This window comes from Perissodus microlepis, chromosome 19, assembly GCF_051167445.1.
Source record: "Perissodus microlepis isolate ML-2025 ecotype Zambia chromosome 19, ASM5116744v1, whole genome shotgun sequence".
Classification (NCBI taxonomy): domain Eukaryota; kingdom Metazoa; phylum Chordata; class Actinopteri; order Cichliformes; family Cichlidae; genus Perissodus; species Perissodus microlepis.
In genome coordinates this window covers 16,535,876-16,562,509 of record NC_140479.1, presented here as the reverse complement: position 1 = coordinate 16,562,509, position 26,634 = coordinate 16,535,876, and the positions used below count along the sequence as shown (strand labels likewise).

At 39.7% G+C, this 26,634-nt stretch overlaps 1 protein-coding gene across 4 annotated transcripts; it reads left to right on the top strand.

Annotated features, from left to right (window-relative positions):
• Nucleotides 1–1,405: 1,405 nt before the first annotated feature.
• nin (ninein (GSK3B interacting protein)) lies at nt 1,406–25,455 on the top strand. Of its 4 annotated transcripts, none has more exons than XM_084915676.1 (29): nt 1,406–1,784; nt 4,262–4,474; nt 5,756–5,849; nt 6,371–6,543; nt 8,283–8,328; nt 8,446–8,621; nt 10,048–10,194; nt 10,351–10,518; nt 10,669–10,805; nt 11,029–11,169; nt 12,004–12,178; nt 12,325–12,435; nt 12,634–12,723; nt 12,813–12,948; nt 13,830–13,951; nt 14,198–15,315; nt 15,563–17,833; nt 18,137–18,235; nt 18,339–18,408; nt 18,533–18,700; nt 18,788–18,904; nt 19,200–19,313; nt 19,508–19,654; nt 19,739–19,912; nt 20,028–20,162; nt 20,250–20,351; nt 20,459–20,551; nt 23,395–23,508; nt 24,596–25,455. In XM_084915676.1, exons 2-29 carry the CDS (start codon nt 4,283–4,285, stop codon nt 24,800–24,802), a joined length of 6,837 nt encoding a protein of 2,278 aa, XP_084771802.1. In that variant the 5' UTR covers nt 1,406–1,784; nt 4,262–4,282; the 3' UTR covers nt 24,803–25,455. The 4 variants fall into 4 exon arrangements, with proteins under 4 accessions (XP_084771802.1, XP_084771800.1, XP_084771801.1 ...); XM_084915674.1 differs by lacking the exon at nt 1,406–1,784 and adding an exon at nt 3,989–4,106; XM_084915675.1 differs by lacking the exons at nt 1,406–1,784; nt 18,788–18,904 and adding an exon at nt 3,989–4,106.
• Nucleotides 25,456–26,634: the final 1,179 nt, after the last annotated feature.

Sequence of the window (26,634 nt, the reverse complement as noted above, 5' to 3'; positions counted from 1 at the left end):
GTTGAATACTGGACATTGATTGGCTTTATATGTTAAGAACTAGAAAAACCCTCAAAACTGAATGTAAGAGCATTGTGATAGGTAATTATTCATCCCTTCATACTAACAACTAACAATCTGTATCTAAGAAAGCAGGAAGATAAGACAGTTAATGCAATTATTAGATCCCCTGGGGTTTAACTGATTTTTCTAGGAGGGGAAGCGTTTGTCTGGTCAGTGCTGGTTGAGCTGATATTCAGTGTCCCACACATTTTTAAATTGCTAGCAAATAAATTAAAAGCCAAGAAAGTATCAGAAAACTACTGTTTTCTTGTTTTTCCAATAAACTTAGTTTCACTCCTGGTCATCCATGAACCGATGCTATAAACAGTAGAAATCAGTACAGAGCAGTTGTAGTGAAACTGTTCACATTTATCCTGTGGGTGTGGACTACAGCATTTCACTGACACACTTATATTCAGGAATGATTCGTGTTCTGGTTTTTGAAACTGCTCTTTGGTAAGATGAAGACCTACTTGGGAGCCATTCTTCTTATGAGTGTAGCTTGTAGCTTATGGCTTATGCAGTACTGTGCAAATGTATTGAGAGACCCCTCATTTCTTTTTATTTTGCTAAGTAGTAGTGACTTATTTGCAAACATCCATGAAACCAGAGTATATAAAGCAAAAACAGAGTTTGTACAATTCAAGTCAATATTTGGTATGAGCACCTTTATTCTGCAACATAGACTTTCTAAGTTCTTTAAATAGTCTTCAGGAATAGTTCTCCAGGATTCTTGAAGGACATTAATTTGTTTTTCTTTGGAAGTTGTCTGGGTTTTGTTCCATTCTCTGCCAAGATGATCCCACACTGCTTCAGTAATGTTGAGGTGGAGGCTCCAGGGAGGCCAATCTATAACTGATAGTCTTCCATTGTATAACTGGTTCATTTCTTGAGCTAGATGGCCTTTGTGTGTTTGAATGATTAATGGGTAAGTGTTAAGAGGCATAATAAAAAAACAAAAAAACACTCATCTGAAAATGAAAATGGTCAGGTACAATAACTGGACAAAAATAAGTGAAAAAGCAGCCAGTGAAGGAAGAAACACTTTGAAATCCCTTCAGAGAGCAAAGTCTGACTTCTTGGAGGCTAAATATAAACAAATGTACGCCAAACACTCTGAGGTATTTTAAGTAAAGAGCAGAGAATATTAAGATATTGTTGATTGTGCTGAGTGTGCAGATTCAACAAAGCCAGCATAATGTCTTGTGCAACTTTAATCTAATAGGGGTTGTTTGATCCAAAGATGGTTGCATCCAGTTTTGAACTTTGGCTGCTGAGGAAAAGTCTCCCCTCTGTGCTTGAATATTGCCTAAAAGATAACACTGCAACACACATTATTCAAAACAAGACACAGCTATCAGTTTAAAAGACTGTAGTGATTGCGGAGCTGTTTTAGTTTGGTCCACTGGGGGCTGGCAGGACTGCGTTGCAGCTTCTTGGTCGGTCACCGCCCCTTCCTCTTACAACCGCTTTTCAAAACCCGCTACAAGCCGGAGGAGGATGATACAGCCGCGGACACAAAGCAGCCAGCAGCAAAACCCTGACAGCTACTTTCTCGGTAATGTTAGGGAACAAAATGCTGCTATCGACAAATTAGCTGCTCGTCAAACTTGCCGGAGCGGAAGGTTTACCTGCGCTGTAGCGGGAGAAATGTTGTAGTTTAAAGTTTTTTTAGAGGTGTGTTTAATCAGCAAATTTGACTCGAGGAAGGAGCCAGCTGTCCGCAAAGTTTCGACACTTTGGTGAGTTTATTTTTTCTCAGACATTTCTTTGTTTCTTTCTTTCTCTTCTCCAGCTCTGGGTACTTAGCTTCTTTCGTCCTAAAAAAAAGTGTTCCCTCACGTTCCCAAATGAACTAGCGCGGTTAGCATAGCCCATCACTTTCCTTATGACTAGTGAAGCTAGCTAAACTGCATTACAGTTAGTTTATTCTCACAAGTGACTTTAAATCTTTACTTAGATGAAGACAGGGAAAAGTCAGTGAAGCAAAACATACACGAGCAGCAGCTGGCTGCTAACTTTTTTCCATTTTGATTTAAATGGCGTTAAGTAAGCGCGCTAATGGAAATAAAATGCAGTTTTGCAGTTTGCATCACCAACAATTGCCCTCACATTTCACCCAGAGCTGTTTAAATGTGACTGAGATGGGTCGTTTGCAGGCTTTCAAAGTTATTCTTTTTCTAAACTTTCTCACAAAGATCTACAGAAAATGGGAACATAGGAATTATCTTTATGTAGTTTCTTTGGACAGGTTTGTATAGAGAGAGAATATCAAGTCCTCAGAGAAAACAGATTAAAATGTAGTTTCTTCATCTCTAGTTCAATCATCAGGTTTTTAAGTTTTGTCTTTACTGGCTAAAATCTTTTACTGACACTATGACCAGTGAATGCTGGGATGGTTCTAGGATTAACCTATTTTTTTCCCCTCCTAATATGAACTGGTTTTATTCTTAAGCTACAGCAGTTGTCAACCCACAGCCACCTTGAGCCTCTGTGGCCAAGCTTGAGGTAAAGGGCTGCTTGGATAATTGGCTCAGAAGTTTGTTTGCAGAAACCTGAATAAGTTCAACAATGCCAGCAAGATGTGCAAAGAGATTTTTGTTTAGTAATCTGTTCAGGAGTCACGCATGTAAAATACAGCGGTCCTAAGCAGTTGCCCAATGCTTGCTTTTGCTTTCTGTTTGTCGCCCTGTTGCTCTGCAAGTTTACCAAACATTAGTTTTCTGTAAGCTGCCATACTGATGAACTATTATTTTCCTGCGTGCCATAAGCTGCTCAAATGTGCAGATGTAGAATAGTGACTTGGCCTTTGTGGACAGCCTATTGTGTGCAGTGAATGGGCACCCCGGGTCTGGAGTGTGGGGGGACACCTGTCCGAGCACTTGATGATTTCAGTGAGAGCAGCTGGAAGAGCAAAGGGTCAGGCAGCATATCTATTGTATAGATGAGCCCTGAGTGGGGAGTTTCAACTCATTAGACTTACTGGTATGTTCTTTATGTTGAATTTGTCATATATATATATATATATATATATATATATATATATGCATGCTCCAGCGACCCTGAAAAGGATAAGCGAATGTATGGATGTGTATATGTATATTATGTTAGGACAAACTGAAGGTGATCAAAATATTAGAACACAAAGACGCCTAAGGAGGGTGGAAAAATATCGTATTTTTGAAATTCAAGAAAAAAGTGGATGGTACAAATTAAAAAATGTAACAAACAGACAAATCTTATTAGACTTTATGTAAATAAAAATAGAAACATGTATTCTAACTCTGCTCAGCCCAATTTAAGCATCACCTTTGGTAAGCTTCATGTGGCTGATCTCAGCTGTTGTGTCTGGAAGTTATGTCATTGCTTAAGTTAGTAAGACTCTGTCTTTTTGCTTTGGACCAATGTCAGCTTCTTTTCTTACTTCAATCCCACATTAAAATATTAGCCTTGTAGATAATTCGCCAAGGTTGATTGTCTGCATTGTTATCATTACTTCAGGGAAACGTGGCTTACAGCTGACTTGAACTCCAGGCTTGTGTTTTGAGGCGCCGCTCTCTGTCCATTTGCTTCTGTTGTTTTTCAATTAGAGAAATGATGCAACCCAATTGACACAAAAACTTGGTCCATGTGTAACTGAATCTGCCAGTCTGGAAATGCTGGCACACTGCTCTGGTCTAACTTTCTCAATTAGTCCCTGGCTGCTCTGTCCACTTGGCTTGGTGCCACTGTGTATTCATTGTTTTCTTGATTAGCCGTTTCAATAGCATATAATCTAAATACTTATAGATACTTAAAAAATAAATTATTTGGTGATCAAAGTGAAATAAATTAAGATTCATTTTTATTTATTTAATGAATTAAAAGAAAGTCATGGTTGTTGTCAGATATCTTCGTGTCTATCAGTTTATCCGTTTGTCTAATCATTGTAATTGGATTACCTAAAGCCTCCACTGCAAATGAGGCTGGAGCAGTGCGTTGAAAGCTCAGTTGCAGGGCAGTGCTCTCAGATGAAGTTTTTGGTAAGAACAGATGCTGCTGAGATTGATGAAGTCATCCTGTTTGTGAGTATCTGTTAGCACTGTGACTGAATATGTAAATCCTGTCAAGGTACTTTAATGTCTTGCCTTTATCTTGTCTGCTATTGTCTGGCATATCATCCTCGAGAGGCCCAATAGTTGTAATGGAAAGTATGACATCTCTTTCACTCTTTCTTTAGGGCAGGGTGCTGTCCTGTGGGATGGATGACGGGCAAGAGCAGGACCAGTACGAGGAGCGGCTGAAAGAAGTTTTTAACAGCTTTGACACTAGTGGCTGTGGCTCTCTGTGCCCAGAAGAGCTCTCCGACCTCTGTCAGTCGCTGCACCTTAATGATACCGCTCCAGCTCTTCTCCAGACTCTGCTCCAGAGCCAGGACCGCCTCACTGCCAGGGTGAGTTGCTAAGCAGCCGTTTCATCATAAACAATCGTCATACTGCTAATGTGAAGTCTGAAATTATACATTACCTGGTTGGAAATGAGACACGCACCCCCTTTTTAAAAACCTGTTATTTATGCAGCAATATTCATTTCTATTACTAGTGTTGAATATATGCTACAATCCCAATTTCATGCTGTGTAATGATTTTTGGCCTGTCCCATGTGCACAGAGTTATTTTTCATATTCTCTGAGTCTTTTGAGTTTTTTGATGATACTACATGCTGTAGATTATGAGATATTCAAAGTTTTTCCAATTTTGGATTTGGGAACAATATTATAAAAATTTTGTAGATGCAGTTTTTTTGTGTATTGGTAAACCTCTGCCCAGCTTTACTTCTGAGAAACTCTGCTTCTCCCTCTAAGATGGTCTTGTTTTTATATGTTATGTTATGTGACCTGTTACCAAATAACCTAATTAGTTTCTCCAGCTATTTATTTTTCATAACGCTTCCTTTGGCAACTTTTTTTTTCAGAGACATGTAGCTGATTTTGAAATTTAAAAGCCAGTATTTGTCATTAAATAATAATAATATTTCAGTATGTTCTGTTGTGACTAAAATATGGATTTACGAGATTAGTAAAACGTAAGTGCTTTCTATCTACCATTTACACACATTGTGATATTTGGTTCCACCTCCTGAGCTACAACCATGAAGTAGAACAGGTATTAGTTGTGCCCCTTTTCTTGTGCACGCCAGGATTTTTCATTTCTGATCACACACACTTTTATTTGAGAGAGGGGCCATTTGGAAATGTATTTAAAAAAATTAAGGACAGTGGTTCTGATAGTTCAACCCATAAATAAAGATGAGACGTATCCAAACAGCTTAACTCCACATGCTGGCATGAATGTATGTTTGTATGTAAGCGTGTAGACAGATGGGTGGCTATTGTCTGGCAGGTGTGGGTGTTAGTGGATGGGGTAAATGTTAGCAGAGGGGCCGCTTAAATGATTGCTTACTCACGGCATCCAACAATAAAGTCAAAAAGCCCCAAGTATCCCCCTCCCCTCCAACACCATCTAAACCCGGGAGCCGTCAGCCTCCGCAGCACAAAGAAAATCACCATATTCAGGGTTGGCAGCTGTTGATTCTTAAAATGTGACCTTGCTGCCCCTGCTCAAACCCTCCTCCACACAGACACCCAGACTCCACCTCACCCACAGAGAATAGCACCCATTGTAAGGAATTTCATGAACTTTCTGTAAGACGTATTTCTTTAATTCTTTTGCAGGTTGACTTTGAACAGTTCAAGGATGCTCTTATTCTGGTTTTGTCTTCATCCATCGAGCCACCTCAGGAAGAACAGGAAGTCCTGCCAAAACCAGGTAAAGTCTTGATGGTTGTGCACAAGTGGAAAAGCCCCTATGCACAGCCACAGGACCCAAAGCAAGTCTTCAAATGACTTGTTATGTTATTACCATGCTACTTATTGTGTAGATGATGACAGAAGAGGTTGGATGTAAGTTCAGTTTCTTTACAGATCTGTCATCATTACATTGTGTAAGATCCTTGTTATATGACAACACAAAGACTGGACCTCATCAAAGCAAATACTACATTGTCAATATTTATGCCTGTCAGTGAAGCATGATGTATATTGAACCTATGTGGTTCCTGTTAATTTCTCTAAAGGTTGACATTTAGTTCATGGCTGTTTTACTGAAACAGATGTGGCTTTGAAAAGATCCTAAAGTTACAAGATTTAGAGAAGTTATTTGGAGAAGTACATACCGGAGGCTCAGCTAAATGCTAGTCATCACATTTTTTTTCCCTGTTTTTGTTGTGCTAAACTGCGAATAAATACTCTATGCGTATTATTTGACACTTTCTTGTTATTTTTCCTCAGAGTCTCCTGAGATCAAACCAAAGTTTGTGAAGGGCGGTAAACGTTATGGCCGCCGTTCCACACCAGAGTTAATAGAGCCTATTTCTGACTTGACTGAAACCACACACGTAAAACCAGCTGACGAGGAGGATTTGGAGGACAACTATGACTCGGCTGTTCCCAGGAAACGTGAGGTAAAAGACTGAGACCAATCGTTTTTTTATCTCGAGTGCCATCCTTATCGCTTCCTGTCCTTGCGTGATTCCCTGCAGCCACGGGCCGGCATTCAGGCGTTATTCTTAGCTAATCAGCTTAGCGGCATGCAGGGCAGATCCTGAAGTGTAATATAAGCGTTCCAACACAAGATTCACAAGGTCCTATTAGTTGCATAACAAATTAGTACTGTCTGTAAATAACATTGTGAGGATAATTAGTGTTTGATAAGCCTTGAGTAATTAACACCTAACCACAGCGTTTGTGTAACGTCAGACTTCATCACATTCATTACGTGCTGGCGGCTATGCAGAGGTTTAAGAATAGGAGGTTTTAAAAATGTACATCCTGTGTTTTTGGCACATGCTGAAAAGGAAAGGGACATGAGACTTGTCACAGAGTTTTTATTATCAGGTCATTTATGTACGTGAACAGTTGAACGGTGTGGATGTGTGGTTACTCTGATCTTCTAGATCTGTTTCTTGGTTAATCAGACTCACTTCTGACATGTTTCCACACGCAGTCCTTTCTCACAAATAGCATACAGCAGAGATTTTCAGTTATTAGTAGCTTACTTTAAATCCGCTCTGAACGACGATACATAGTCAATTAGCAGGTTGTTTAACCCTGTAAAGCCTGAACTATGAAATAATTGCCAGAAAATTCACATGACTGAGTGTTTATTGAACCTTCTGACAAATCTTTATGAAAATAATGCCTTTAGTATTCAGTTACTTGTGCAGAACTTTGCAAAGCTGGGCTGCAGTAAAAGAAACTCCTCCAAGTGTTCACCAGTGCAATGGTGGTAAGTTTAAGCTTGGATGGAGATGTTAGTATTCTGTGTATTGTCTCTGACTCCACCCAGAGATGCCAAGCAGCGCAAAAGCAAACACTATTGGAGATGCTGAAACTGAAGCGCATCTTGGCATTGAATAATCTTGCTGCAACAATGCTGAAAGTATCCGGCCTGGGGACCAGCAGATGGGGCTGGGTCAGGGGGCTCTGCCTCAGAGACTGCAGGCCCACCGCTTGGGGAGGAGGTTGTAGGCCTGTGTCAGGGAAACAATGAGCTCCGCTACCCCTTCCCTCCTGGATGCCCATACTTCATGTATCAAAACGCCACTTGCAGAATCCCATCTGCTCTTCATTCCCTCACTGCTGGTTTCCCAAACAATAGGTGGGAATTCTGGGTTCGGAGTTGGAGATCAGCGATTAAGGTCTTCAATATTTCTTCACAAGGAATTTTTTTTTTTTTTTTTTTTTTTTTTTCAAATTGAAAATCATTTAAAACCTTTTTTGTGAGGCTAGTTGTCAGGAATAACCGCCAATAATTTTAATAATTTTGAGTAAATACCTTCACGAAATTGCAGATGGTTGAGGTTATTTGATTTATTTGCTTGATTTCTATGCTATTCTATTCTTCTATTGCCGAAATCAGTCCTTCAGACCTCCCCCGTCAGGGCCCGTGCTATTACAAAAGGTCCTGTGTATGTGTGTTTTTTGCAGTCTCTCTCCCCCCCCCCCCCCCCCCCCCCCGCATTCAGACTCAAACTTGTCTGATTTAAAACCACGCTTAAACACACACTCTCAGCTGATTGTCTCATGAGAAAATCAGAGGGGGGGGTTGGGACAATTGTTCTCAGTAGATATTTTAATGGTTAACTGATTCCAAACGGAACTGATTATAGCTTATTTTATCTTTTATATGTTTTTGTTTCAGCGCTGGAATGCTCACGAATCAAGCACAGAGGAATATGAGGCAGAAGGTACATTAGATTCAGATTAATTTTAGACATTTTACTTCATACAGGACATAGCTTTGTTTGGTTTTGTTGTTGTTGTTTTTTTTTTGATGCATGATCTAACTTTTGTCTTGTGTGCAGGTCAGATGCATCTCTGGAACCCGGATGAGCCGAACACGCCTCGGGGATCCATTGTTCCCCTATCAGCTCATTTAGAGGAGAGGCTGCGTGAAGCCTGCGAGGAGATGGAAATGCAATGGGACGGATGTGCTGATCACAGTGAACTGCTTGCGCTCTGTGAGCATTTGGGTCTGGAGGTATGTTAAAGGGAAAAATGCAAAGATTTGAAATTACCCATGATTTAAAATAACCATGTCTGCCTTGGTCTTTTTTCTTTATTCTTTGTTGTTGTTGTCCCTTTCCCCTCCTTTTCTGAGGGCTCTTATAATGGTAAAAAAAAATAAATGAAATTTTTCTATCTTCCACAGACTTTTACTTTTTTTTATTTTTACTGATATGAAAAGGTCCTTCAAAACTTCTAAATAACTTAAGAGCCTTTGATAAAAATGTTTTTTTTTCCTAGTAAAAGGCATGATATTGTCTGCTGATTTGATAGCCTTGCGACACGGAAAAGATCCCCAGAATTTAGATAGTCCCTCATCTAAGCAACCTCTGGCACAATACTTAATCATGTTCCCAGCAGTAAATCTTAAAGGGAAGAGGATCAACAGACACAAATTTCATGATTTATTAGAGATTATTACTTTATCATCTAAAGTTGTTAGCAAATTTTCTGCCTTTTCATTAACTAATTACTGCACTTCTACATATAAACTAACTGCTTACACCAGTTTGAATTCGCTTTGGTCTTTATATATGTCGTGGCAAAGATTCAACAAAGTGCTACATTCTTCAGAGATTTTGGTTCAGGTTGGCATGATAGCATCACACAGTTGCTTAAAATTTGTCAGCTGCACATCTCAAAGATGCTCTATATGATTGAGACTGGATAAGTTTGGAGACCACTTGAGTACAGTGAACTCATTTTCAAGAAACCAGTGTGAGAGGATTTGAGCTTTGTAACATTGCTCGTTATGCCGCTGTAAGCAGCCATCAGAAGATGGTAAACTCTCGTCAAAAAGTTATGGACATGGTCAGCAACAATACTCTGTGGTGTTTAAATAATGATTAGTTGGTGCTAAGAGGCTTGGTGTGTGCAAAGATAATCTCCCCCATTACACAACCACCAGCCTGAAAGGTTCATACAAGGCAAGATGGATCCATGCTCTACAGCTGCTTGTGCCAAATTTTGAATCTACCATCCAACCATGTTTTTCCAGTCTTCTACTGTCTAATTTTTGTGAGCCCATCTGAAAGTAGCTTCAGTTTTCCGACCTTAGCTAACAGTAGTGGCACCAGGTGTGGTCATGTGCTTCAAGGTTTGACGTGTTTTATTCAGAGATGCTCTTCTGCATACCCTGGTTGTAATGACTGAGGTAATGTTGCCTTCTTATGAGTTTAAAGCGGTCTGGCCATTCTCCTCTGAGCTCTGCCATCAACAAGTTCTTTTCTACCCAGCATATTTCTACGCTGGATACGTCTTCTTTTTCCGACCATTCTCTGATAACCTAAAGATGGTTGCATTTTATTTGGTTTTACTCAAGTAAAATGCAGTGTAAAGGTATTAATGAAAAATCTTGCATTTTCAATTTTTTTTTCTTTTTAAATATATATATATATCAGGTGAATGGAGATGCGCTCCTAAGCCTGTCTGCCGATGGAATGATGACTGTTCAGGAGTTTGTATCCAGGGTTGCAAAACACAACAAACCCCCCACGCCATCAGCCTCAACACCCTACAGACAGCTTAAACGGCATCACTCCACTCAGGTATGCTATTTGTGGTTTGAGCTTCACCAGGAGATTTGGAGCTAATTTCAGGGTTGTTTTTGATATTCAGAAAAGGCTCAATCTCTGTAGTATTTTGTATTTTCTCTGCTATGATGTATAAAAATAAAAATAAATTTTTTTTTCTTCTACCTACAGCCTTTTGATGAGGCGGGACGGAGGATAGCTACGCCCTCTTCTTTAACCAGCACCATTGGCATGCGTCTGTTCTCCTGTCTTGATGATGGCACCGGTTACACTCCTGTGGAGTACATCCTGGATGCCTGGATAGAAGACGGAATAGAAAACAGCACTGAGATCCTGCAGGTACATTACTGAAGTTACACTTCTTACTCTTCTTAGTTTATTTATGGTGAAACAAACAGTGTTTTACGAAATTGTTGACTTTGAATTCATCTTCAAAATATAATTGGAATGTATTTAAAATGGGATTTTAATTGGAAAACTTTTTTGCAGGCTTTGAACTTTGAGCTAGATGGAAAACTGAGTCTTGGTGATCTCACCATGGCACTTGAAAATGAGCTACTCGTTACTAAGAATGGGATTCACAAAGCGGCACTGGCAAGCTTCAAAGCTGAGATCAGATATCTCCTGTGAGTATGAGTCATCATCATAATACAGCTCATACAGATCTTAATACGATTTGTTGATCCATGATTAACTGGATTGTGAACTACTTAAAGCTGATAGTGTTGAAATTGAAAAGAAATCTTTAAAAAAAAACAAAACAAAAAAAACAGCAGGATTGTTGTTTTTGTTTATCGTGCCGTGTAACTCGTGTACAATTATTGTTCCTGTTGGTTTTTCTGATCTCAGAGAGTGTGTAGACAGAGAGCTCAGAGAGAAAGAGAAAATCCGATCTGATCTGGAAAAAGCAGAGAAGCAGAAAACGCAGCTTGCCAATGAGGTGGATGAGCATCACTCTGCAATTGAGCACATGAATAACCTCAATCTCAGGTAATTTATCATTCCAGTCCCACCACACGTCTTTTGAGATGCTTTTTATTAAATTTTATAAAGTCCAGTGACTAAACGGAAGGCTTGGAAACACATTTGTCATGTTTAACTTTTTTTAAATTTTGGACCTGTCTCCTAGAGGCCTCATTCCTCAGGTTTTAATTTATTACATCTGTTATCTGAATGAATTTCATTCACTGATAAACTGCAGTTGAGCCTGTTTAGCTTGCTTTACTTTAACTAAGAAATTTTGTTTACTCTAAACGTTTGTGAAGAAAAGTTGAGAGCAAATATTAAATCTACTTGCAGTGTTAATGAAATGGACTAGACCAAAACACAATGTGCCACAGCTGCCCTAAATTAACAGTATTGGTAATTAAAAAATATTTTTTTGTATTTGTAATGGTTAATTTCCCAAACAAGCTCTTTAATTGAAATGACATTTTTAAAAGTAAAGTATTGTTTTTATCCATGACTTTTAAAATTGTGTTTTACAAAAATGGTAAAGCACTTTAATATTTTTGTGTTTAAGATGCCAAATTTACTTACTTTCCTAAACAGAAAAATCCTCTTTAATGGTTCTGCTTGATTAATATCTGATCTCTCAAAGTTTGGTGTGCCAGCTCAAATTTGAGTTTAAAAATGTAAATTCAGTTAGAGTTCAGTGACTTACAATATTTATTTATTTTTTAGTTTTTTGGGTTTGGTTTTTTTTGACAGATTTCTAAAATATTTGTACTTTCTTGCTTTTTTTTTATGACAGGTGATTCAATAAATTTGTTAAGTAATGTATATTAAGTGTTGAGTTTTTCTGCTGTGGATGATCATCTGCAGGAAGCTTGAGCAGGACCACAAAGAGAAGCTAGCAGCAGTAAAATCTGAGCTGATGAGGGAGATGGAGCAGATTCAGCAACAGGCTTTCCTGCAGCGTGACGAGCTGGAAGCAGAGATCGAGAAGATCAGGGAAGATGAATCTTTCATCCGAGACCACCTCTCCATCTCGGTGAAGGTAACCGAATAATTCATGGTGTGCAAGTGTATTTGTTTTTTATTTTGTTAAGCATGGAATATGTCAGTGTTTCTAATGTACACTATGTCCTTTATCCCAAAAAAATAATTTGAAAATATAAGAATCATGATGTTGTTCATTTTCAGGAGAACAGACGTCTGGAGATGGAGTTACTGGACTGCAATGAAAAACTAGTTGACGCTCAAAACCAAATTACCAAACTCCAGACAAGTTTGGACAACATTATGAAAGATAAGGTGCAGACACATTTTAAGATGCTATATAATGGATTTTCATAATATTGACTTTCACCTTTTTTTTCTTGCAATTTGAGTTTCATGTTTGTTTGTTGTTTTTGTTGTTGTTTTTTGTTATTGGTGGGTTGTTTTGTTTTGTTTTTAATGTCTGTGTCTGTGCTAGCATGATAATTAGTATATGATCTTTTCTTATTTTAGTTTGGTGATCTGGACCCTAACAGTGCAGACTTCCTCCTCCAAGAGGAGCGCATTAAACAGCTACGCAGCGGCTATGAAGCTCAGTGCAGGGTAACTACGAGAGACTGTTTTTTCACACGAGCGTGTAAAATGTGCTGACATGACACAGATGTTTAACGTTAAGTACTCTTATTCCGTAGGAATTACAGGATCGTATCGATGAGCTGCAGTCAGAGCTGCGGGAGTTCCACAGCCTCGGCAGAACTCATCAGTCTTGTCAGAAACCTCTCTCTGAGGAGCTGGAGAGTAAAAGCCCTGGAATGGAGTCTGACCCAGGTAAGCCTATAGCGTAACAGTGCAGTAAAATAGTGCTCGGAATCATTAAAGAGGACTAACTGCATACATGACCTATCGTGCAACAGTATTATTATTAAATTCACTGGTGATTGCTGTTGTTGCTGTTGGCCTGATATCAGGTGACGATGAGTCAGCATGCAGAGGTGAGTTACAGCAACTGTCAGTAAACAACCTGGTTTTGAACACTACTTAAACCAAAGAGCTAATAATGGACTACAGGAAAAGGCTTGACTCAGTCTCATTCTGCGTTAGTAGGAAGTGTGTAGCGTGTGTAAGGTCATTTGAATTGGGTTTCCCCCTATCATTGAACCTCTCCTGGTCAGACAACATTACTAGAACAGGGAAAAAGGCACATCAGAGACTACTTAGGAAAAACAACATTGAGCAGCAACTAAACACACATCGGTGTGGGATGCTGGCTGCTCTGTAGCAGTCAAAAAGGTGCTGCAAGGAGTGGTACAAACAGCAAAGAATGGGGGGGGGAAAAAACACTGGTTGCCAGCTGCCATCCTTGGAGGACATTGCACGCTACTTTAAAAGAGCACAAAACATCAGGGACTGCTTTCACCACGGTCAGTTTGTTTGGACTGTTACCCTCAGGCAGGCGATACAGATCACCCAAAGTACACAGCTATAGCTTCAGAGACTATTTCCTTCTAAAGACTAACTGGGTCCTGAACACTTAAATGCACTGATAAATTAATGCAGTGATAACTGACTCATGCTACTCTGCTGCAACTCTGTTTGCACTGGTTATTTAGAGGTTATTTATTGGTGTTTTATTATTTGTGTTGTCCTGCTTTGTTTTTTAACCTGTCAAATATCAACCAACCCCTCACTTCTAACTTGACTTCTCACAGGTCTCGGTTCAGAGGAGGTTCAGCCTTTCAGTATGAGCCTAGAAGCAGAGATGATGCTGGAGCAGCTGAAGGAGCAGCACCTGCGTGAAATCGAGGAATTGCGAAACCAGCTGGAAATCAAGGTTAGTCTGCTAGCACCACCAGTTTTTAATGTGTAAATCTGCTGAAGAAAATGAGAAGTTTTAGAATTGGAAAGAAACGAGGAGATGAGACCTCTGCAGGGTCCTCTGCATCTCCACTCCCAAGTGCTTTAATAAATGAATAAAAATGATTATTATATCTAAAATATGGGGAAAGGGAATATGTGACTATTATTCAGAAATTAACTACAAGGTTTATATAAATAATTAATTCTTTTATCCATACAGATGAATGAATTTAACAACATGGTGGAAAAACAAAGGGTGAACCATGAAGACCAGAAAGCTGCCTTGGCGAACCTCCACCAGCAGGAGGTTCAGGCTTTAAGAGATGAGATGGTCAACATTCAGAGCCGTGCACAGGAGCTGCAGAGCCAGCTGGAGGAGGTAGAGTTGGAGAGGAGTTTACTGGAGGAGAAACAGACAGAGGAAAGGGAAGAGCTTAAGAACCTCCAAGACGAGGAGTTGGTAAAACTAAGAAACCAGCTCCTGGAGGCCCAGACTCGCACTGCAGACCTGGAAGAGCAGCTGAAGACCCTAAGAGTTCAACAGACAGAGACCGATGAAAGTCTTGAGATTGAGAAGCTGAGGACTCAACATGCCACAGAGCTTAAGAAACTAAAGGATGAGCATGCAGAGCTGTTTGAAACCAGACTAGCAGAGGAGAGAAAGGAATTACAGGAGGAAAAGGCTGATTTGGAGAAGAGATTATTAGATGATTGGGAAAGCAAGAAGAAATTGTTGCTAGAAAGCCATGAGGAGAAACTAAGTGATAAACTAGAGGAGGTAAAATTGAAATTTGAGGAAGAGCGTGAGGAATTGGTGAAGACGCTGACAGAGGAGTGGCAGAAAGAGAGGGCTCGGCTGGATCAGCAGAACGGCGAGTCTTTACAGATGCTGCTGGAGGAAGAGATGCTGAGACTCGTCAAGGAGCAAGAAGAGAAGGAGAACAGTCTGAGGGAGCAGTGGGAGAGGGAACGAGCTCTGCTTCAGGAGCATCACGAGGCGGCGCTGCTCGAAAAAATACTCGAGGAGAGGTCGCAGCTACAGGAGAAGTTTGAGCAGAGGGAGAAAAAGCTGAAGGAGGAGTGGGAGAGGGAGAGACTCCAACTGGAGGAGGATTATGAAGGGATGATCCAGGATAGGATAAATGAGGAGAGGGAGAAGTTTGAGACGGAGAGGGAGGAGGTGGAGAAAAGACTGGAAAGTTTGATGGCAGAGGAGAAGGCGCGTCTAGAGGAGAGCCATCGAGAAGCCGTGAAGGAGCTGAGTGTCAAGCACATAGAGGAAAGGGACACACTCAGCGCCATGTTAGACAAACTACGAGATGACATCGCCCAGGAGAGGTAAGAAACAACATTTTACTTAATTAAATTTATCAAAATTTATTCTTCAGCCTTAATCTCAAGCTAACGTCACATGAAAGTAGTGTTAATCCTCTAATGTAACACCAAACAATCGAACAAGATTCTGCTAAGAGATAAGGTGTCTAAGCTATTTTTTTTAAAGCCTCCTGTGTTGAGGATTGTCAGCAATTATAATGTAATACTTTCCAAACTGCTTCTGTAACCGCCCTTGAATAACCATGTGCAGGAAGGACATCGAGATCAGTTTCAACCTGAGAATCAAAGAAGTGGAAGATCGTTTCTCGTGTGATCAGGAATTTGTTGCACAGCGTTTTCAGGCTGATGTTTTGAAACTTGAACAGCACTACCAAAGAGAGCTGGAGGCTCTTTCTGAAAGCCACGCCAAGCAGAAGCTCGAATGGGAAGCAGAGATGCAGAAGGCTCTCGAGAGAGCAGAGGAACAAAGAAAAATGATGGAGGAGACAGCGGAGGGGGAAAGACAGAGATTAAATCAGGAGTGGACAAAAGAAAGAGGGGAGCTAGAAAGTGTTCACGAAGAGCAAATGGAAGCACTAATGAATGAGAAAAAGCAGCTGCAACATGAGCTCGATGACTTGATTAGCAAGGCTCAGACCAAAGAAATAGAGCTCAGCAAGCAGCTGAATGATCTCCATAACAGGCTTCAGGAAAGCCTGAAAACCAAACATGATCTTCTTGTTCAGACAGAGCTCCTGTTGAATGAAACAGTCGATGATTTTAAACAGGAGAGGGAAGAACTTCTGAGTAGTAATTCAGAACTTGAGTCAAAGTACAATGAGATGCTTTGTATTTCAGAAAGGCAGACAGCAGAGAGGATTGAACTTTTAAATGAGCGCGATGATTTAAAGATGAAGATCGAAGAGCTGGAGATGCTTCTTAAGCGGGCCGCAGTGGACTTTGAGCTTGACAGGCGTGAGCTACAGGAAAGTGTGTCGATTCTTGAGCAAAAGTTAAAAGATGCAGTTGAGATTAAGGCAGAAGATTTTAAAGTAAGAGTTAAAGAGTTGGAGATGGAAATCCAACAGCTTTCGTCTTCTGTGGAAAAAGTGGAAGACAAAGAGATGAAGGAATTGAAGGGGATGAACACATTTATGGAGGAGATGCTACACAACAGAGAATGCGTTTCTTTATTTGGTGAAGAAACACCTGAAATTCTGGATGAACAAGATAGCGATGAAGAAACTCTAACGGGGACTCTGTATGCAGGAGAGGAAGCCACTGAAAACGTGGATGTTTTTGACGCAAACAATGAAGATGGCTCTGCTACCAGTGACATTCGGGGAGACGGGGAGTTAATGGGTGCTAGTGAAAACCAAGAACTCCGACAAAATATCGTGCAAGAAGATATAAAAGAGACTCATGAATTGTGTCCTGCAAATGCTGATGGGTTTCAGGGATGTGGTGATGATATTGATGTCACCGATTTCCCCGAGCAAGCTGAACTTTATCACGCAGGCTGTGAGTTGGCACCTTCTGATCACCCAGAGTCCAAATCCACAGAAAACCCAAATGAAGCAGTTTTCCCAGAGATGAAATGTGGGCCCGTCTCATCACTTGAGGCCTTTGAAGGTGGTGAGAACAAAGCAACTCTTGAATTATGTAAAGAGAACAATCCTCAAGATGTAGCAGCAGTGGGGTTTGAAAGCTATTCCCAGGAAGATGAGCATCATCATGAGACTGTGGTTGTGTCCTCAACGCTGGAGGAGACAGGTTACCCTGGTGAACCGTGTCTGGAGGATGCTGAGGTTAACCGTTTACTGAATAACTCCCCGGATTCAGACTGTGACTCTGATTGTGAGCAGCAGCCTTTGCTGAAACTACAGGCTTTCTATAATACGACCACAGAGGAGAACATTCTCCTGCATGAGAAGATTTCTTTGCTTCAGCAGAAGACTGAAATACTAGAGAACCTGCTGGCTCATAACAATGAAAAGCTCAAGGCTGGGCACCAGGTGTTGGAGGAAAACTACAGCCTCAAAGTTAGAATGTTGCTGTTAATGGAGCATGTCAAAGAGCTGGAGATGAAGGCCTTGAAAATGACAGATCTTCAGATTAGGTATGAAGATTGCATGTGTGAAAATACCAAACTGAAGGAGCAAAATGGTGAACTTGAGAAAAGGGTGTGGAGCCTTGAGAGCAGGATCAATATTTTCCACAGTTTCAAAGACCAGCAAATTTCACTTGTGGATGAGATCAACAGGATGAGAGAAGAAAACACTAAACTGTCTGAGCTGTTCAGCGAATTAGAAAGGCAGGATGGGATTCTTTCAGCCTTTGGCCTAGATGCTGAACGACTGGAGAGCCCCTCAGTGGAGGCTTTTCTGGATTTAGATAGGGAGCTGGAGGCGAATGTTGATGCAGTGACTGATCTTGAAGACTGCTGTAAGGCATTGGAGAAGCAGAACACGCAACTTCACCGAACCATCACAGAGCTACAAGACAAGTCACAGACATTAAACGAAGTGACGCAGGCTCATAGGTAACATGGAGAAAACTAGGATCCCTTTGTCTTCTGTGGCTGGTGTTACCACCATCCTTTAGTGCTGTGAAGTTCTAGCTGCGACTGAGCTTCTAAACCCTCTGTAGCAGAGCCTGACAGTTTTTGTCCCCGTAGGTCATCAGCGGAGAAGCAAGAAGTCGTTTAGTGTGTGTAAACTGTAGAGTTGTTTATAATCGGTGTGCTGCAGTCCGTTTGGTGATTCTCATATGTGCTCAACATGCATTGTGTGTAATGGATTCCTGCAGTTTCACTGAATTTATTTTTCTGACTTTTTGTCTCCAGATCTGAAGCCAGTCGTCTTGCTGAAGAAAATGTTCTCCTCAGGCAAAAGATCTCTGCATTGAAAGAAGAGGACTTAAAGGAAGTCCAGCAAGAGTTGACGTAAGAAGCACCAAATATAGTTTGCGGCTAACCACCACAGTAGGGTTTTTTTTGTTAGTTTGTCTTATGCATAATCACATTTTCTTCTCACACTTAATTACAGACAAACATGGGAGCACCTGAAGAAAGAGAAGCTTGCAGCTCAAAAAGCATCACAGAATTTCCAAAAACAGGTGATTTAGTGCAAAAATAAATACAAAAAAGTTTGAAATATACAAAAGAAACCAATTTGTCCTTACACACTGGATTCGATTTATTTGGACCAAGATATTTACTTAAAAACATGAATCTCCACAGATTGCAGAGCTGCGTTTGCAGAGTCAGCAGCTGGAGGATGCGAATGGGATGCTGTCAGAGAAAAATGCCCAAAATACTGCTGGTATGGAGAGTCTACGACAGCAGCTGGCAGAATTGATAAAGGAAAATGAGAGGAGGGAAGCTGCTTCTGCTGAAGAGAAAAACAAGGTAAATGGCGTTTAATGACCAGCTGATAGTCGCCACGGTGTGGTGGCGGTGGTAGCGGGTAGTTAATTGGTGGCTGTTTTGTGTTAGCTGGCAGCTTGTGTGTCTGCTCTGGAGGCAGAGTTGACCAAAGCTCTGGAGGACACTGCACAGCTGGAGGAGAGGAATATCCAGCTGTCACAGAAGCTCTCAAACCTCAGAGAGAAGGTGAGCATTAGATTATGGGCACCAAAACACTTCACATCCAACTCCATCATAATATAACACAGACATAATATTAAGAACTTCCTAACACCACCCCTTCTTAGAATTAAATGACCCAAGCTCATCCCCATCTCTGAATACCTGCAATGATTAAGATGCAGGAAAAAATACAAACTAAGTCGTTTCTAGCCTTAAGCCAGCTGTGATCTGCTGAGATCTTTGGGTGTTATCTGCCCTTACCATTAAAGTTATGCAAAAGATTGCTTCCTTACACCTGTAGGTGTCTTTTGGTTGTCAGGCAATCACGGCGGGCACAATGGAGAGTCACCTCAGCCACCTCGTAGAGGAGCGGAAGAGTGTGGATAAGGAGACTGTAGGGCTGCGCAACCAGCTAGCCAAAGCTCAAGAGAAGGTAAGGCTGCTGTAGCCTAAAGGATCTCACTCGGTCGCCAGATAGATGACAAATCGTTTGGTAATTTTTCAATAGTTGGGGTATAGTGGGCTTATTTCACAGCATTTTAGAATTTATAGAGATTTCTAGCAAAGCACACAATGGACTCTAACTTGGTGCATTAATTAGCACTAATATGCTTCTTTCCACTCAAGGTCAAGACTATGGAAGAAAATCTTCAGACTGTCAACCATCAAAGTGCTCGTCTGAAGTCGGACCTTCGTGTCTCGCAACAAGAGAGGGATTCTCTAAAACATGAAGTTGCATTGCTACACAAACAGCTGCAGAATGCTATAGATAAAGTGAGGTTTTTGTTTCTCTATAGTAAGGTAAAAGACAAGCTGAGGGCAGAACAGACTGTGACTTTTTGCCCTTGTTAATCTCAGAACCGTGTTTTGGAGATGGCCCTGCACTCAAGCGGTCTGCAGAATCACAGCAAGAAGCTGTACAGAGATGAGATGTCTCGGCTGATGGAGCAGCAGCTACTGAGGCAAGAAAATGAGAGACTTCAAGCAGAAGTGTGCAGCATCAAAGGAGACCTCACCCAGTCCAGAGAAAAAGTGAGCCGAGCACCGCAGAAAAATGGCAGGCTTTTAAAAGCTGCTGCTTTTTTTTTTTTTTTTTTTTTTTTTTTTTTCCTCTCTGTTATGTGAGTTTTCTTTTCTGTGTTTGCAGGTCCGTCAGCTTGATGCTACCATACTGTCCCTGAAGCAGCACAAACATCAGAGTCAGTCCTCTCTGATGAAGGCCTTGGAACAGGAAAACTTCTCTCTTAAAAAGGAGCTTGAAGCACAAAGGGAGCTTACCATGGTGTGCATTCATGCTGCTGACTATAACCAAAGAATGTTCCGATTATATAAAGTCCTCAAATTCTCACTACATGTGCTTTTCATTCAGGGCTGTGAAGGTGGACAAAGACGTACTGAGCTGGAGAGCCTTCAGCAAGAAAACGAGGCGCTCAAGGCTCAGCTGGCTCGACTAACAACACAGCTGCTTGAGGTACTGCAGCTTTTTTTTTTTTTTTTTTTTTTTAAAGCTTTCTTTGGATATAACAGTTTAACAAGAAAGCAAAATAATTTAAACAATATTTTTTTTCCTATTTCCAGACTTTTCAGGCACAATTCATGGGACTCCTGCCTCCATCACCTCACAGGATGCCCAGAGGACAGCACCGTGGTGAAGATCCAGACAACATGCAGGTACAGTGCAATTCAGAACTTCCACAATGGCAAACCCGACCAAATATATAACAGTTTACTGCTTAAGTAAGCTTGGATATATTAAATAAGTACTGCATTAGTACATTTATAGATTGACGTTCTTTTCTCACACTTAGTTTGTTCGATCACATTGCACTTAGTTCCCCTTTTGTTGTTAATATTAAATTAATCTTTGAAGCCTGTGCACCACTTCTCATGCTGGTTCACTTTCTAATGGGAGTTGATACATAGACCTTTGTCACAGCAGCTTCAGTTTGCCATGAAATCGTAGTTAAACGCAGGTTTTTCTAATTAATGTAGGTTGTGTTCTGTGTATTCACAGGGCCTTCATTAATGTGATTAGAAGCACCTGTGTTTACCTCCTCCTCATTTCCCTAACTGCTGTTACTTGCTCAGATATTAAATAATGTACAGCATTTTCATATTGTACTTGTGGCTGTAAATGTCAATGAAAAACTGGACATCACTAACATTTTCAACATCATAGCAAAAAGAAAAGTGTAACCTGAGCTGAGTGTCCTCCATTCCTCGTCTGAGTTTTCCACTCCTTTCTTTTTCTTTTATTTATTAAAGCTGAGTTTGCTGTGTTTTTGGGTTTTGTTTTGTTTTTTTTGTTTGTTTTTTTTTATACCTGTCGTAGATTCATTTTGGCACCCATCTGTCTTCATCTCCTTTTCTCATATCCGTAGAGTTTACCTTTATGGGTCTGGTGTTTTAGCTTGTGGCACCTATGTGTTTTTGTTTTTTTTGTTTGTTTTTTTTTGTTTTGTTTGTTTCTGAATTCATTGTCTTTTATTTTCAACCTTGAATGCTGGTTGAAATAGGCTAAAGTAGTTGCCATGGTGTGATCATCTGGGTGTGGTGGCTGATTTATTTTTTTATTTTGTCCTTTTTTCATGTTTTTCTCCCACACTCTGCGTAAGTCTTCATTTCCCAACAAATACAAGTTGTCCTTTTATAGTTATCATATGTGTAAGTGGCATCTTCCACCTTCATCTATCATCATCAGGTTGCCATTAACACGTGGACTTTGTTTGAAACAAAAACATCTTGCACAACATCTGCAGAAAACTCCATTTCTAGTTTACTTGCAGATTAAGTTTTCTTTCTTTTTTTTTTTTTTTTTTTTTTTTTTTTTAGTAATTGCTGACTTAGTCCTAGTTTGCCCACATCTTTGTTCAGCACGTCATCAGTGAGGATCAGTTACTGATTGAAGTTTGAGATCCTTGTATGTATGATTAGTCCTGCTGTTCATGCTGGCTTATACCGCTTTCCAAATCCGCAGTGCTTAAACAGTGAACTATAAATTTGAAAACGCAAAACTAAAGGGATGTTTTCTTGGCCAGTATGAACAGGAGGAATGCTGACATCCTGCAGATTAATAAATCTGCATTCATATTAGGATTCCTAGTTCGTCTATCTTAATTTATTCGATAGTCTACACACATCTCAGGCATAAAAAGCCCATCTTTAGGATTAGAGGGTAGAGCCCTGGTGAAGTGTACCTGCCTTTTCTCTCCAGGGGGCGATGCCGGAGCAGCGGGCGGCACACGCAGACAGCTGCCGGCGGATCGGTGGATTGTAACGCCAGCGTCATTTCCTGCTCTTCGCTTTAGAGACTGCTTACATTCTGCTCTCCCTCTGTTTCCGGAGTAAAAATCTGAATGTGGCACATGAAGCCCCACATTCGTGGTGCCTGAGATAAATGGCATGAAGTTGTAGTTGTATTTCATTGCTGCTAGGTGGCAGGAAAACACAGAAAAGGCTCCTGGCTTGTTTTCCCAATGGGATTTTGATCACACTAATACTTGCATTGACAGTTGATAGACTATGTTTTCTAAAAAGAATAAATAAATAACAATCTATTGAGCTTATATAGACTGGAAAGATGTAGGACCAGACCTTTGGTGGATTCATTATACATCCTGATCGCAGTCTTTTCAATGCAGGGTTTACTTTCTGGGAATGACTGTTATGCACTTGTCTTTTTAAAACTTTAAAGGGTTTATGACAGGGTATGTATCCTCGGAGGAAAAATCTTGTCATCAAGGGCCAAGGTTAGTGCCTGACAGCCTTTTGAGTCTTTTTCTAACAATCAAACCATTCACACGTGTTATTGCCAGGTGATGCTACCTGATGTGCAGTCAGGGTTCATGGAGATTTTTCAGTGAAGGTACCAAGTTTTTAGTCCTCTACTGTACATTTGTGTTCTGGGCGTCTTTTGTTGCTGCTGAGCACCCAAAGTGAATCACATCTTTTTGTTGTTTTGGGTTTTTTTTTGTTGTTGTTGTTGTTGTTGTTGTTGCTTTTGCTTTTGCTTTTTTTGTTTTTTTTAAGCAAGGACTGATCAAACATGTTTGGTAATTAATTTCAGTGTTTGGCTGGTATTAAGTCTTTGTAAGGTTGGTAGTGTCTTTAGTACAGTGCGTCATTATGTCTGCGTTTTTGTTTTGTTTTTTAATCATTTAGTGCATTTTTGTTCTTCTTCCTACACATGCACATTTGTTTTATTTATTTTTTTCATGTTTAGAGTTTGTTTTATTTATGCATTAATTAATATTTTTTCTAGCTATATCTGGAATATAAGTCATAATTTTATACTTGTATTTATTTTTCTAGTCAATCATCCTCTCTTAAGAAATGTAACAGAAAGCCATTAATAAAGAATAAAGCAACTAGCTCACAAGAAATGTCGTCTGTATGGTGTCTCTGACTCATCTCACGCTTACATTTCCATTTTTTCAGAAGCTAAAAATTTCATTTTATATGGTAGTCTTGCATCAGCAGCAGTTTGACGATGTCCTTGACTGTCTTCTCCCCAGGATGAAAGGGAGACGAAGATGAAGCGCATGGAGGAACGAATGAAGGAAATTGAGTTGTCTCTGCATAATGTCAAGCTGCTGCTCAAAGAGAAGGTTGCTCAACTCAAAGACCAGGTCAGTTCAGTTTCAGTTCATTGGCTTCCACTAATTTGTTTTTAAGGTGCTGTTCAAAGCTGGACTCCCATTTGAAGAAAATCTATTATACATTGGCTAATTTGGATTGTTAAACACAACCGTTCAGGAGACTTATTAATTTAGTTTGGTTTTATTTTTACATTGTATATAGCACCGGCCCACAACTGTAGCTCTCTTGCACTGTGCTTTACATTGTCCTGCAATATCAGAAATGCTAGCAATCACTTGGTGACAATGGAGAAATATGATTCACTTTTAACAGAAAAAAACTCCAGTACAGTCAAACTACAGGGGCAAACATCTGCCACGATTACTGCTAGTGTGAAATGAAAAAGAGAGGGGGGGCACATGGTAACAATGACAATGCAACACAACCTGTGGGAGAAGACAGACAAAAGTTTATAATATTCATTACTGAAACATGGTCAGTGGATAATGGAAGGTTCCCCAGCAGTCTAAGCCTGTATCAACATGGGATGGTTCAGGGTCATCTGATACAGCCCAAACTATAAGCTTTATCAAAACTTAAAGGTTTAAATCCAATTTTAATGTGGAGAAGGGAATCTGCCTCCATCAATTTGGAGCTCTTTCCACAGAAGAAGAGGCCTGATGAAATCTGATGGGGTCTCATTGTTACTTTATATGTGAAGAGGAACATTTAGTGCAGCTTGATAATGAGTGATTGCAGGAGTCCAGCCAAGAATGTATGAATTCGTTTTTCCACATCACTCTGAGATGCTTGGCAATTCCACAGAGATTAAATTTTTAAAAAAAGAGAGAGAAAGAAACTCAGAATTTAGAATTAGAAAGGTTATGTCGTTAATTTAAACCACACCCATATTGTGTTTTCTGTCTTCTTAGATAATTCCAACTCCATTTAGTCTTCATAGCAATTGAAATGTATCCTGTAATAATACTACCTAAGGGAAATAGTATGGGTCCTGGTACAAAACCTTGTGGAACTCCATAACTAAACTCCTTGTTTTAATGAACAATTTGAAATTATTCAAAACCTTGCCGTTCAGTGTAACCCATTACAATCAATTATCTACTTTGACTTTTCTAGCTGCACAAGAACGGCAAAGCAGACGTAATAATCAAAGATCTGTATGTGGAGAATGCCCAGCTGCTGAAGGCTCTGGAGATAACTGAGCAACGTCAGAAAATCGCAGAGAAGAAGAACTACCTGCTGGAGGAGAAGATCTCTAGCCTCAATAAGATAGTGTGTGACCTAAACCCGTCACATCTTCCGCTGCCATACCATTATAAATGATCACAAAGGATTAACTTAAAATGTGTGTCCAAGTCGATATTTGCACTGTATCTTTACTACATACTTTTATTTTATTATATTTATCACTGCTGCAAACTTTATGCAGCAGATTCTGCCAATTCATGAGAACTGGTGGTTTTATGTTAAATATGCAGTATTTTTGTCCATTTAATTCTAACCAGTAATTAATGGGACCCATAAATAACTAGAGGTCAAACTGCAAAGAAGACCTGTCTTTATGCAGTTATTTATATATTTTTAAAACACTATTACCTATTATTAATAAATATCTTACCTTTAAACTTTTTCTCTGTCCAAAGAGAGGAAAAACAATGAAGTGTACTTTTTATACAATTGTGTCCAAAAGTTGTGTGTATCTCTTCTTTCTCCAGCCCTATTGTAAAAGAATAAATAGAAACCTGTTGTTCAGTAGTAAAATCACGCAAACTGAGACGTCGAATCATGCTTTACCTAACACTACCTGAAGTTAAAGACTTTAAATGTCTGTCAAGTGGCAATACTTAACATGTCATTTTACTTTTAAAGGAAATTGTATGATCTGTTGCAATATGTAAAAGTGTATATGCTATGTCGTTATGGTTGAGACAGGGTAATGGCTGTGCTACAGGTATAAATAAAATGAATGGATTGTTTTTGGTGGTTTGTAAGTTACAGCTTTTTTCCACAGTTATCTGATTGCACATACACATGATAACAATGTGATTCAAGCAGAATCAACATATTTAAAATTCATGCCAACCCTCCATGCCAGGAATGTCAAACTTATTTTACATTGTAATCCTACATCCAGCTAAAGCTGTGGCCTAATAACATGCTAGAAGATGCCTCTTAATTATTCCTCTTTCCCTCAGTGCGTCTCAGTCTTTGCTGTCAAATTTCTTTATAATGTACGTTCTTTAGGTTTGTCTGAGTAAATGATTAAAGCTACAGAAAAAAACACTGGCATCCCACACTTTATACTGTAAATACAATTGTTGGGTTTTGTTTTTAACTGTAGCTCCAATACAAAACAAAAATGTAAACAATGAAAGAAAACCATTTCATGTCATTTATTCAATACCTACTTTGGTGTATGAAAGGATAATATGTTTTTTTAAGAGAAGCTGTAAAACTGGACAATACAGAAAAAGAATCTCTGCAATTTCCACAGTGTTTAAGCCATTTAGTGGGTCAGTATAGACCCTTGAGAAGCCTGTTCCAACCCCTGAGCCATTTAACATCCCTGACATACAGGTGTGGCCAGAAATTTAGTCACTTTAGTCTAAAAGATCACAGTTTGCACAAAAGAGACATGCATTAAACAATATATATGAAAATGTGTATAAGTAACAGAAAGATTAATACTGTATTGTAAATAAGCATGTTGGAGCATGCATGTTGTAAATTAATACAATGGATACTAAACTGGACATACAGTTGTGATTAGAAGTTTACATACACTCATCATGAGCATGAAAGTCGTGGTGATTTTGGGCTGTTATTGATATCTTGAAGCGGATGTTTTTCTAGGATGAAATTATTGTAGAGCAGACATCTTTAATGACTAAAAAAACAAGAGTTGGGTGTAAGAGTTCACACAGGCTCAAATATACACATACACCCCACTAGTATTTAGTTAAATGTCCTTAGCATACATTTTAATATGACTTTTATTTTGTTTTGAATATTTGTTTTACATTGTTTAGTTTCTAGAGGGGGGTTTGCTTCCTTCTGTGCCGTTTTAGCCTAGTTTTTATTAGTTTCAGCTTTGCCATGTGAGTGATTAAATTTGGGAAAATTTTAACGGATATTTTCTAACTATAGGACAGTTT